At 59.8% G+C, this 11,894-nt stretch overlaps 1 protein-coding gene across 1 annotated transcript in view; it reads left to right on the forward strand.

The window, feature by feature from the left end:
- The first annotated feature begins 5,525 nt into the window (after positions 1-5,525).
- OGA (O-GlcNAcase) overlaps positions 5,526-11,894 on the forward strand; it is a 71,105-nt gene continuing 64,736 nt past the window's right edge. The window contains exon 1 of the mRNA XM_026651043.1: positions 5,526-5,747. Within this exon, the coding sequence (XP_026506828.1) occupies positions 5,526-5,747 (222 nt within the window). The remainder of the gene's footprint in view (positions 5,748-11,894) is intronic.

Here is an 11,894-nt window from a genome sequence, read left to right on the forward strand (position 1 = left end):
AGCCCAGAGGCCTCTCACTGGCTTGCACCAGGGTTGGATTTGGTTCTCTGCCTCGGTTTCCCTGTAGATAAATGGGCATGATGCTCCCCTCCCCAGGGTGCTGCGTCGTTCATCAGTGTTCGCAGAGGGCCGGGACGGAAGGTGAGATATGGGGTAACCCACCGCGTACAGCAGTAAAGCTGAGTGTTCGGGCACCAACGGCACAAACCGCCCTGTGCCCTTGGCCCCGGCCTCCCAGCCCCCCGGGAGGCACTTGTGCATTACCCCGACTTCACAGCTGGGGTGAAGACCGAGATCCCAGCTTGGCCATCTGCCCTAACCACTAGGCGAGCTGGCCGCCCGTCACACAGAGGGCCAGGGTTCTGCTAGGCTCCTTGTTCTGTTCAGCAGTGTGTGGTTCAAAGGGGCGCTCTGGGGAGCTAGGATCCCCCCCTCCAGCTACAGACCAGCTGTCCCAGAGGATCCCCCCCAACCCCAATGACAGTAGCTACAAACGGACTCACCCAGGGCTGCTTGCTCCCGGCTCAGGATTGTTTCTCCTGACGAAGCGTCTAGGCTACGTCTTGTCTTGCATGCTTTCCCTGGGGGCCTGTTTTTAAGTTGGAATGATGAAGATGGAGCTGGGTCTGTAAGAGACCTGACGAGGTGGAACTGCCATGGGAAGTTATATTTGGAATTAGACGTATCTCCGCTCCTCTCCCTTTGCTAGCACCCTTCTGCCGATGAGGATGGAGTTAGTGAGTCAGTCAAGTCAACACAGCTTCAATGCATAAGAACATAAGAACGGCCAGACTGGGTCAGAGGAAAGGTCCATCTAGCCCAGTATCCTGTCTTCTGACAGTGGCCAATGCCAGGGGCCCCAGAGGGAATGAACAGAACAGGAAATCATCAAGTGATCTATCCCCTGTCGCCCATTCCCAGCTTCTGGCAAACAGAGGCTAGGGACACCATCCCTGCCCATCCTGGCTAATAGCCATTGCTGGACCTATCCTCCATGAACTTCTCTAGCTCTTTTTTGAACCCGGTTATAATCTTGGCCTTCACAACATCCTCTGGCGAGGAGTTCCACAGGTTGACTGTGCGTTATTTGAAAAAATACTTCCTTTTGTTTGTTTTAACCCTGCTGCCTATTAATTTCATTTGGTGACCCCTAGTTCTTGTGTTACGAGAAGGAGTAAATAACACTTCCTGATTTACTTTCTCCACACCAGTCATGATTTTAAACACCTCAATCATATCCCCCCTTAGTCGTCTCTTTTCCAAGCTGAAAAGTCCCAGTCTCATTAATCTCTCCACATACGGCAAACTGTTCCATGCGCATCAGGACATTGTCTGCCTGTAGGATCTGAAGTTAAACACCTTGCAATCTTTAACACATTTATGCTCCCAGCGCCCGTGAGACAGGGGCTTACAGATCCCCATGTTACCGATGGGGAGCGTGAGGCACCAGGCGGCTAAGTGACGTCCCTGAGGTCACTCCGGGAATTTGTGACAGAGCAGGGAGTGCCCTACCCAGTTGGCCATGCTTCCTCTCCCTGGTATTTCATCCTTGCTCACTAGCGCCCTCCTGTGATGTGTCTGATACTGGCTACTGGGCCCCACTAGCAATTCCTGTAAGGGGAGAAGTGTCAGAAGAGACCAAGCCACCTGCTGCTTGCTGGGTTTTGTGCATAACACGAGGCTTGGGGGCTTGTATTTAACACAGACGGTCCCGAGAATTGTGAGCTGAGATCTCGGTAACAAACCGGAATCCCCATTGCCATTGGCGCGGGGTTGGTCGGGGGCTCTGGTTTGTTTTCGTAGGGTCCCTTTACTGGCTGGCTGAGAGTCATGGTGAATCGCAGGAAGCCGGGGGTCCAGGGCCCTGAGTCCCCCACACTCCGCGTCACCGGGCCGTGGGTGTCCAGCTTCAGGCTGCGAGGCGGTTAGCTCTCTGCGGGAAGCAGGAGGTGTCAGCGGGCGAAATGGGAAGGCTCTCCCGTTAGAACCCATGTAGGGGATTTGGGAGGTGGCACTCGGTTCTGTGTCAGATACTGAAACCCCAGTGTGGAGTCAGACATACGGGGGGCTCGGAGGTGCCGTAGTGCAGATGCAGCATGAAATCAAGATTCTGCTCACTGGTGGTCATGAAAATCCCTGCGGCAGTCAGTGCCCCCTCCAACCCAACCCAAGGCCCGATCCAAATCCAGCTGGGGGTGGCTACTTCCGGTCACCCAAACATACAGGTCAGTTTCAACTGAATTTAAAAATAAATCTTCACCTCCTGGCCTCAGTGGTTGTGCAGTGTTGCTGTGCGCTGTTAAGTAGTTGTCGTGTGCCACCCCAGAGGTGGCTGCATTTCAGCAGTGGGCTCCGTAATTCCTTTGTATGGCTTTTGACTCTTGCAGGCTGAATGGTGGTATTAGTAGAGTTAGATAGCCCAGCAGAAATCTTTCTCAAATGCAGACAACAAACACCAGAGGAGCAGGCAGCCCGGGAGTTCCCTCCTTTCCCAGGGGTAGTGGGGCTTGGGCTTCCGGCTTCAGCCCTGGGGCGCTGGGTGGCAGGTTCCAGCCTTGGGGCTTTGGGCTCCGGCCCCGGGATCACCACCCTCCCCCATCGCCTCTGGCCCCCGCTGCCTCCCCAAGCCCTCTGTTGCCTCTGCCCCCGCCGCCTCTCTACCCACCTCTCCATTCAGGGCTTAATTTGCCCCCTGGCTTGCCAGGGCTGAGTAAGTCTGCTGTGAAAAGCAAAATTAACAAACACAAATATCAGTTTTCACAGCAGCAGACTTACTAGCCAGCAAGTCCTAAAAAACAAACCAGCAGCCAAAACCCCCAAAAGAAACAACAACAAAAAAGACAAGAACATGCAAAGCACCTTGTTTGGGTCTCTAGTCTGTTTAGGTCCAGTAAAGAATAGTGACAACTGTATGGGATTTTTATTATTGAGTCTGCAAAAAAATAACCCCACAGAAATCAATGGCACTGATCTAGGTGCAGATTTATTTGCTTTTTCTAAAGTTAATTAAGTATTTTAGGAAAAGTTCTCAGGGCGGCCACCGGGCAGAGTTGGTGGCCGCACTCTGAGGGTCCCGCAGGGTAAGTTCTCTCTCAGGCGCCAGCAGGGCTGGCTTTCCAGGAACAAGCGGCTGCCTTATTGCAGGAAGTTTTGGTTTGTGCAAGTTACAAAGCGCGCACCTCCCTGCCCTCCATTAGCACGGCAAACAGCTGGAGGGATGTTTTATTTTCTCCCTGGGAATCCAGTGGGATTTCACCAGGTCTAGAGGGCTGGCACGTGACCCTAAAGTGCTTCCCCCGCTTCCGCGTCCTAAGTGCTCTCTGATCAGCATAGCTCCCTGCAGCCACCAGCACCGGGTGTGGATGGGTCTGACTCCAGCTGCTCACCCAGGCCTTTGAGCAGGCGGCTTCCTGGCTCACTCCACGCCACCCGGCAGCCGTCCTGGTGTAGCTGCCCGGCAGCGCTGTGTGGCGAGTTCTCTATGGCAAAGGAGCGTGGTTAGTCCGGACTCCTGGGTTCACTCTGCCACTGTGTGACCTTGGGGGAATTATGGGCACTGAAAGGAACGACGATGCTTTTAACTGAGGCCACATGCAATGTCGGATAACAGGAAAAACCTCTGTGCTTCTCTCCCCGAGGCTGCCTGCTGGGACAGGGGTTCCCAGGGGACTTAGCTGTGATTTGCAAAGGGAGGTGCTGAACGGGGTGGCGTGAGCAGGTGGGTGACCCGGAGCCCCAGGGCGAACCCACCCTGACCTGCAGGCTCTCAGGAGACCTGGGCAACATTTTCCAGACCAAAACGGCAGATTCGGCCCCACCCAAAACATTTTGCACATTTGTGTCTTTTTCACCGAATTGTCCGTGCAAAGCGCCGGGTGTGGCGCACGGCGGATTTCATTGTCCCTGGCCTAGCCCTGCATAGCTCCCCGGCCTCCCTCGGCAGCTCACTCCCGTCCTGAGCGGGTCCTGTATCGTTTCCCCCTCCCCGAATCTGTAACCCAGGCATTCCCCGCCGCAGGTGACTTAACCCAGCTATGGCTCGTTCGGTCGCCGCTGGCCAACGAGGGTATTTTACAGCGCAGGAGAATTATTTGCACTGGCTGGAGAGGTGGGGCTGGAGTGGGTGGGAGCTGGAAAGTCCCCCCATAATCCTCCCTTTCCCATCACCTTAGCGGGTCGATCTCCACCTCTTCTCCCGACCAAGCTGATGCTGCCCACTGTCCTTGATGGCTGCTCTGGCCACGCTCCGTTTCAGCCTGGGTCCTCAGCTCCGAGTTCCTCTCTGCTCCGGAAACGCACCCGCAGTCCCTGTGGCCCAGCTCTGCGGGAGCTGGGGGACCGGAGAGGCTGGGAGAGCTGAGCTGAGGACGGTGAGGGGTGAGCCGGGGATGGGGCACAGGTGGGAGGGTGTTGCTGTCAGGAGGACGGGCGATGAGACCTGGTGGGTCTGAGAGGGGAGAAGGTGGGGTGGAGGGCAAGGGGATGGGGGGGATTGGGCATCAGCCATATAAAAGTGGCAGTTGGATTTGACTCCTGCCACATCCCACCCTTAGAGGAGACGTGAAGGGGCCACGGTCTCAGCCCGGGCGCGCCAGAGAGGAGTAGCCGGGGGCGCGAGGGGCAGCCGGTCACCGGAGTCAGAGCCGGGGCGGGGGGGCGGCGTGACCGAGCTGCTCAGGGGCCATGCAGTCGAACGTGGCCCTGGGAGCGGGGAAGCCGGGTCGGGAGGGTGGTGGGGTCGGCGCAGTGCAGGACACGAGTGCCCGGGGGCAGCCGGCTTCTGGGTGCAACGGGCCCCGGTTTGCGATGGTGCGGAGCGGCACGGGGGTGACTGTAACGTGGATCATGCAGGGCACTAGCCATCGAGTGCTGGGGGCTCAGGGGAGCCAGACCTGAGCCCCGTCAAGCCGTTCCAGGGCGGAGGCATCGCGCGCCATTTCAGCCCAGTGGTTGGTTGGTTGTAGGAGCAGGGGGAGCTGTGTGCTGGTTGGCATTGTAGCGGGGGCTGGTGCAGTGCGTGTAGGCGCCTGGTCTCTGCACACTGGCTTGCTGGCGCAGGGTTGGTCGGGGGCTCTGGTTTGTTTTCGTAGGGTCCCTTTTGAGGGCTGAGTTCCCTGCTGTGAGCTGGTTCCTCACATGCATGCGGCCCAGTGCTGAACAGCTGCCGCGCCCGTTGACGTCAGTGGGTGTTGGAGATCCTCAACGCGCAGGCCAGGCTGGGATGTCCCGAGTGGCTTTGCAGGCTGTGCCTCCGGGGAGGGCCCTGGGGCACCAGCCAGGCCGCTGTCCAGTTGGCTTGGCATTTGGCTAGGTGTGGAGCGGCTGATCCTGGGGGTGCAGGCGTGGGGACGGCCCAGAGCCGCGCTGCAGAGGGAATGGGGATTACCTCGTAACGATGGGATCCCAGCTGGGACCTGCTCCCTTTCCGGGCTGATAGGGAGAGCGAACTCCTGGGCTGGGCTCTCCCAGATCAGGCCGGGCCCCGCCCAGGCAGGTGCCAGGATCGCGCTGTGCCGCTCACACAGATGCTGCGCCAGCGGGCGGAGAGTAGCCAGGACTACGCACCAATCGTCAGCCCGGTAACCTGCAACCTGTTCCAGTTTGAAATCTACCCGGGTCCCACCTTGAGTTTGGCTCCTACCAACAGATCACTGATTGCTGGTTCTTGTTACGGGACCGGCAGTCACCCCTTCCACTCCTACAGCCCTAACAGCTCCCACCGATCCAGTTACTGGCAGAGATCACCAGTAAGTAGTCACTCACCAGACCCACCGGCTGGTTAGAAGGGACAGGGTGCTGCCTGCATTCAGCCAGGCACAGTGGCCCGCTCTGCAGATCTCGGCGTCTCTGCGTCCTTCCCCACGTGCCCTGGGAGTCAGATTCCTTCTGAACAGCGCTGGGAGGTTCCGTTTCACGCGGGGCATTGGCCAGGGTGCAGGCTTGTGCGCTTGCGTGTCTGTTTCTTTTGCAAAACCACTGAGCTGTTGGGCACCGCAGAGGAAGTGACAGGCTGTTTAACCCCACAGGCTTCCCAGTGGCAGCTGAAATACTCCCTGAGCCACGTCTGGGGCTGGTTATTTGCTAGGTTTAATGGGGCGTGGCAAGGCGGGAAGCAGGCCGCGCGTGCGGGGTGTGACGCGGGCTTAGTAAAGAACAGTCTGGTGACCCGGTGTACGGGCGAGGCGTCGTGGGCGGGTAGGATCCCTTTGAATTGTCGGAGAGGCCCCCCCATGGGCTTCCTGCCTTCTGCTGCAGACGCTAACGGAGCCACAGCTGGGCGTCGGATAGTTAATACAGGGGGGATCTGGAACCCAGCCGGGCCCCTGTGCTTTCCTCATGGCCTCGGCGTTGTGTAGAGAGAAAAGACACAACCAGGGGCTAACCCCCGACGGGCCCATCCAGCCCAAGGGGAGAGCAAAAGCCAGGACAGCAAAAACCAACCCAACCCCGACAACCGCCCTCCCCTCCGTCGTTAAGCTGCATGTGCTGAAATGAGCCCCTCCTCGCGGCCCCCTGGAACTGGCCCTGTTCGATTTCCAGCCTTACGAAATGTCCATGTGTTTTGTTTCTTCTTCTTCATTTTTACAAACTAAAGTGTAACTTGCACCCGACTTGACCTGCTGCACGTGCATTTACCTGCTGCCTTTGTGAGTTCAACCGGAGTTTCTTCTCTGTTGCATCTTTCTCTGTGTGTGACGGTTCCTCTGTCTCTCCCTCCCTCCCCCGCCCGTCCGTCCTGGATGTCCTGCCCCCGTGGTGCGATGCACAACCATTCTGCGTTGCACTGCTTGGGTCGCCTTTTGTCCCTGGGTAAGGTGAATTCCCACAGCCCTGCTCAAGAACTGCTGAGAACAGGGCACAGAACTGGCCCGGTGATACTTGAAGGGTGAGATTCGCCGTTCTGCCTACTACAAGGCCTAGGCATTAGTGTGGTGCACACGCCTTCTCTGACTTGTGCTGACCCTCTGGTGAATTTCACCTTCACGCTGCAGGGTCCCTTTCCCCCTGCAAGTTAAAGCCCCTGAAAAGCAGCTGTGTCAAGATAGCATCTTATTACCCATCAGATCTGCCCCCTGCCAGACAGAAAGAAATTAATAGTCTGGCCAAGCACGGAGCCAGCACCAGGAAGGCGAGCTGGCTTCTCGTCAGGTCGGATCGCGCCAGTTTTAGAAGCACCATGCACAAGCCAGGAAAGACCCAGCTTGTGTTTCAGATCTCAGGGGCGTTTGCAGGGCTGGTAATTTAATCCGGAAGAAATTGACTAGGGCTGGTTGACAATTGTTTTTGTCAGAGGGGTTTTTTTAGGTGACGATTTTTTTGAATGAAAAGTGACTTTATGAATAACATAAAACTTTCCCACCCAACATTTCTATTGTGTGAGATTTCCCCTTTTTTGTCTGAAATTGGAAACAGAAAAAAATCATTTAGAATCAAAATCAGCTTTGGGGTGTTTTCTTCTTCTGCCCCCCCCCACTTTTCTTCCACTAGCAAACAGGGGTGGAAGAGAGAAAGTGGGAAACTCCCCAGGTGACCTATTCCTGGTTCAGTCACGTTTGGAACCGGTTCATTGAGAAATCAGAAAATTCAGGAAAATTTTTTTTTAATGAAATGAAAATTTGGTGTTTGCAGTTTTCCCAAGAAATAATATAAACCTGAGCCATGACCCCAGAGCCCCACGTTCCCGTCGCCACATGGCCTTGTCAGGGCAGAGCTCGAATTTCAGGGGTCGCCCGGATCTCTGCAGTACTAGAGTTCGGGGTTCCCTGAGTCCTGTCACCCCGCACTGCAGCAGTGTCCGGACGGGCCCGGCCTCTGGAGCCCAGGGCCCCTGCCTGCGCCCAAACGCTGAGCCACTTCCACCAGGGCAGCTGCCATGCTGGGGACGTGCCAGCGCCTCCGGGCGCGGTGACTGAGGCTCGGCCACGGGCACAGACCGGTAGGACATTGGTTCAAATCTAGCCCGGGCTGGTCGGGCAGCGTCGTGCCTGAGGACTGCTCAGCGTCTGTGATGACCTGCTGGTCCCAGGGAATCCCCCGCCGCCCGCCCGCTGCTAGGGGCGTTTCAGCAGAGGCCGAGGGTTACCTGGGTCACATGAGTCCCGTGTCCACAGGGAGCAGGACCCGCTGCTGAGAGGGGCTGTCGGTAAAACCTCTCCGGGCTGGTGCTGCTCCCCCCACGGGGCTGGGGCTGGCAGTATTGATGCTAGTGTAGATGAGGGGTCTAAGGCCCCGGCCTTGCGGGGGAGAGCAGGGCAGCGCCATGCATAGGGAGCCTCAAGGGACACTGCACCTGTCAGCATTAGTCTCCCCTCCCCCCCACCCCCGCAGCCATTCCTTTCCTTCGGGGGGGCCGTGTCCTGGTGCTGCTCTGTCCCCTCTTGTCCGTGTCGTCCAGGGAGGCTGCTGCGCTCTGAGCCAGCTGGCCTGAGACAGCCCGAAGGGGCCCCAGGGACAGGGAGGCCGCGGGTGGGCAGACCCGGGGGTGCCAGCGGGAGGGGCAAGGGCCCAGTCCAAGGATTTCATTTGGGGTCGAGCGACTGCTGAAAGCCCAGACGCTAAGCAAGGAGGGCAGATGGGTGCTGCTCTGTGGGGTGTCCGTGCTGCCTGGTTCCTGACAGCCTCCCTACAAAGCCAGGGATTCCCCCCCCCCCCCCCCCCGCAGCAGGGACAGCTCAGTGCAGGGAGCTGCATGGGGGGGCCAGAGACGCATGTACCCCCTTCCCTGCCATGTCAGCATTCAGCAGAGGAAGGAGCTAGTGGAATGGTGTCTGGAACCCTGGAGGGGGCTGCGGCAGTGCTGGGGGGCACTGCCCTGGGCAGGGGGGTGTAGGGCAGAGGTCCATGGCAGAGTCGGAAGTTGGAGTCAGAACAGGCCCTTACTGCTGACAGGGCCGAGAGGACAGCTGGGAATGAGAGCAAGGATGCTGGGCCAGGCTGGGCTAGCAGGGGGCTGCAGGTCGGGAGTGAGGGGAACCGGCAGAGTGGGGGTGGAGTGGGGAGCCCAGGGCTGGGCTAGCAGGGGGCTGCGGGTCGGGAATGAGGGGCACCGGCAGAGCTGGGGGTGATGGTGCAGCTCCTTTGCTCACATTAATCCTGGACTCTCCGTCCCAGCACAGAACCCAGAGTCCCATCTCTGGAGTCCCCGGGGGTGAGGATTGAGCCGTTTCTGGCCCAGCTCAGTCTCGGGGACGGGGGCAGTTTCCACATCCAAAGCCCGGGGGTTCTCGCGGGGTCTGATGCTGTCACGCTGCCTTGTCAAGGCCCCACAGAGCAGTGGCAGCCTTACGCCTGGCTCCTTCTGGCTGTCTCAGACCAGGGCCCTGCGGGTCTGATCCCGCCCGCCTGCCCGTCCACCCGCCCGCCTGCTCATCCACCCATCGCCCTGCCCGCCTGCCTGTCCGCCCATTCACCCGCCCGCCCGCCTGCCCGTCCACCCATCCGTCCGCCCGCCCGCCCATCTGTCTGCCTGCCCGCCCGCCCGTCCACCCATCCGCCTGTCCACCCATCCACCTGCCCGTCCGTCCTCCCACCCGCCTGCCCGTCCACCCATCCCCCCGCCCGCCGTGCTGTGCAAGTTGCATGTTGCAGTTTAATTTGTGCGGCTCTGTTTTGTGTTTTATTCATTTTAAAACAACCGTCGCGTGTGGGGAAAGGAACAAACCCAGCCCCACTCACAGCAGCTTCCCCCTCCCTGGCCAGCGCCTCTTGCCCCCCAGCCTCATCATGAGCCATCAGTGGCTGCTAGTCTGAAATCACAGACTCCTGTCTCGGACATGGTCAGTTCCTCAGTGCACTGATCCCCTGGGATCTTAGCCGTCCCTGACCAGCCTCCCCCACTTCTGCACCTCCCTGGGGATCCTGGGGCAGGCCCCAACCCCCTACCACATGCCCTGGCAGAGCTCCCCTCCTAAGCCCACAGCTGGCGATCGCTTGTGACCCAGAAGCCCTGGCATTAGGGGTCTAATCCCACCCATGGGCCGAGCTGCCATCAGGGGGTGAAGCCCTGACCCCAGTGTCCTTGATGGACATTGATTTCAGTGGGGCCAGGGCCTCCTCCTGGGGGAAGAGCCCCTGTCCTGCCCCCCTCCCTGGCTCGTAGGCCAGTGGCTTGGAGCTGCTGGTTGCCCCGGGCGATTCTGTGGTGTGCTTGCCCACAGGGAGTTACAGGGGTGTCCCTGGGGACTGTCACCAGCATGGCCTCCCCTATCTTCATATGTGAGGAGCAGGGCGGGGCGCTGGCTGTGGGGGGGAGGTCCTGGCTACTGCAGCCCGGCCTCTCCCAGCAGGGGGCACTCTGGGGAGTGGGGCAGGAGCTGGCTGTGGGGGGAGCTTCCAGCTACTCCAGTCCCAGCCTGTCCCAGCAGGAGGCGCTGTGGGGAGTGGGGCAGGAGCTGGCTGTGGGGGGAGCTTCCAGCTACTCCAGTCCCAGCCTGTCCCAGCAGGGGGCACTCTGGGGAGTGGGGCAGGAGCTGGCTGTGGGGGGAGCTCCCGGCTACTCCAGTTCCAGCCTGTCCCACCAGTGTGTCCATCCCACTGCCCCGTACCTGCCCCACCATCCTCCTCTTCCCCCCCTTCCGCCTTCAGAGTCCCAGCTGGGAAGGCTAGAAGGGGCTGTGCTGACCGTCCAGTCTGACCGCCAGCATCACCCAGCCGAGAGAGCCACCAGCCTCCAGCCCAGAGCTCCTGGCTGGGCCAGCCCATCTCGCCCTAAGGACCCCCACCAATGGCCATTCTCCCGCTCCCTTGGTGAGGTTGTGCCAATGGCTAATTCCCTCCCTGCGAAAAAAGCCAGCGGTTCTGCCCCCTCCCCTTAGCTCCTGGCCAGCGGCACCTCCCCCCCGACCAGTGGGCAACCCCAGTCCGTGCGCTACGTCTCCGAACGGCCCAAGCCGAGACCGCGCACAGACACTACCCGCTCCTGCGTAACTCGCCAACTCCCCCGGGACCAACGCACAAACAGGGTCGACCTTGGATGCCAACGGCCTCTCTGGATCCAGTCCAGAGCAACCCTGAAAAGTCAAGCCAGCCTATCGCCCGCTCCAGAGCGGGAACAGCCTCTCCTCTCCCCAACAGCAAAGCCGGGACCCCCTCCTTCTGTGCTAAGGGGAGATCTGCCTAGGGGCACCCCAAAATCCCTTGGGCCCTGCAGCCCAATAGCCACCCAGCTGGTTCCCCACCCTCCAAGCTAAAGCTGGGCTGGCTGAATATGGGTGGGGCTGTGGGCAGGCGAAGGGTTTGTTCCTATTCCCACAGGGCTCGGGGGGAGCCGGGGGCAGAGCTGGGTCCTGCTGCCCCATTGCTCTCCGGCTGCATGCGTCTCCCCCGGCCCGCAGTGCCCGGGTCTGGCATGGCTGGCTCGTCGCTGGGGGTGGGGCAGGGGACGGGCTGCGGCTTTGTTAACTCTTCTGCTTGGTGACTGTTGTTTTTTCTAGGCAACCCGCCCGGCCAAACCAAAAAAGCCCTGAAGCAGCGACTCCTCAAACTGCTGCCCTGCTGCGGGCCCCAATCCATCCCCTCAGTCAGCGAAAGCAAGTGCCGCTTCTTCCCTTTGTGTGTGTGTGGCCCCGAGGGGGACAAGGGCCCCATCGCCCCCTCATGCAGCCGGGCCGCGGGGATATGGCTGGGGCGATCCTGCCCCAGGCCCCAGGGATGGACTGGGGGATACAGGGCTAGGGTGATGCATTGGCACAGGCAGCGTGGGCCTAGGGTAGCAGCATCTCGCAGGCAGACCTGGGGGGCTACCAGCCGGACTGGCCAAAGCCCCAGTAAACATGCAGTCGCCCCAGGGAGCCAGGCTGGGGGGGAGCATGTAGGTCTTGGCTCCTTCTCGACCCGTCCATCCTCCTGGCTGGTCTTGTGCCGCTGGTCTCAGTGGGGCCCGGCCCATTCTCTGC

The sequence above is a fragment of the Terrapene carolina genome, unplaced genomic scaffold (assembly GCF_002925995.2).
Source record: "Terrapene carolina triunguis isolate 2854851 unplaced genomic scaffold, T_m_triunguis-2.0 Scaffold95, whole genome shotgun sequence".
In the NCBI taxonomy this organism is placed as follows: domain Eukaryota; kingdom Metazoa; phylum Chordata; order Testudines; family Emydidae; genus Terrapene; species Terrapene triunguis.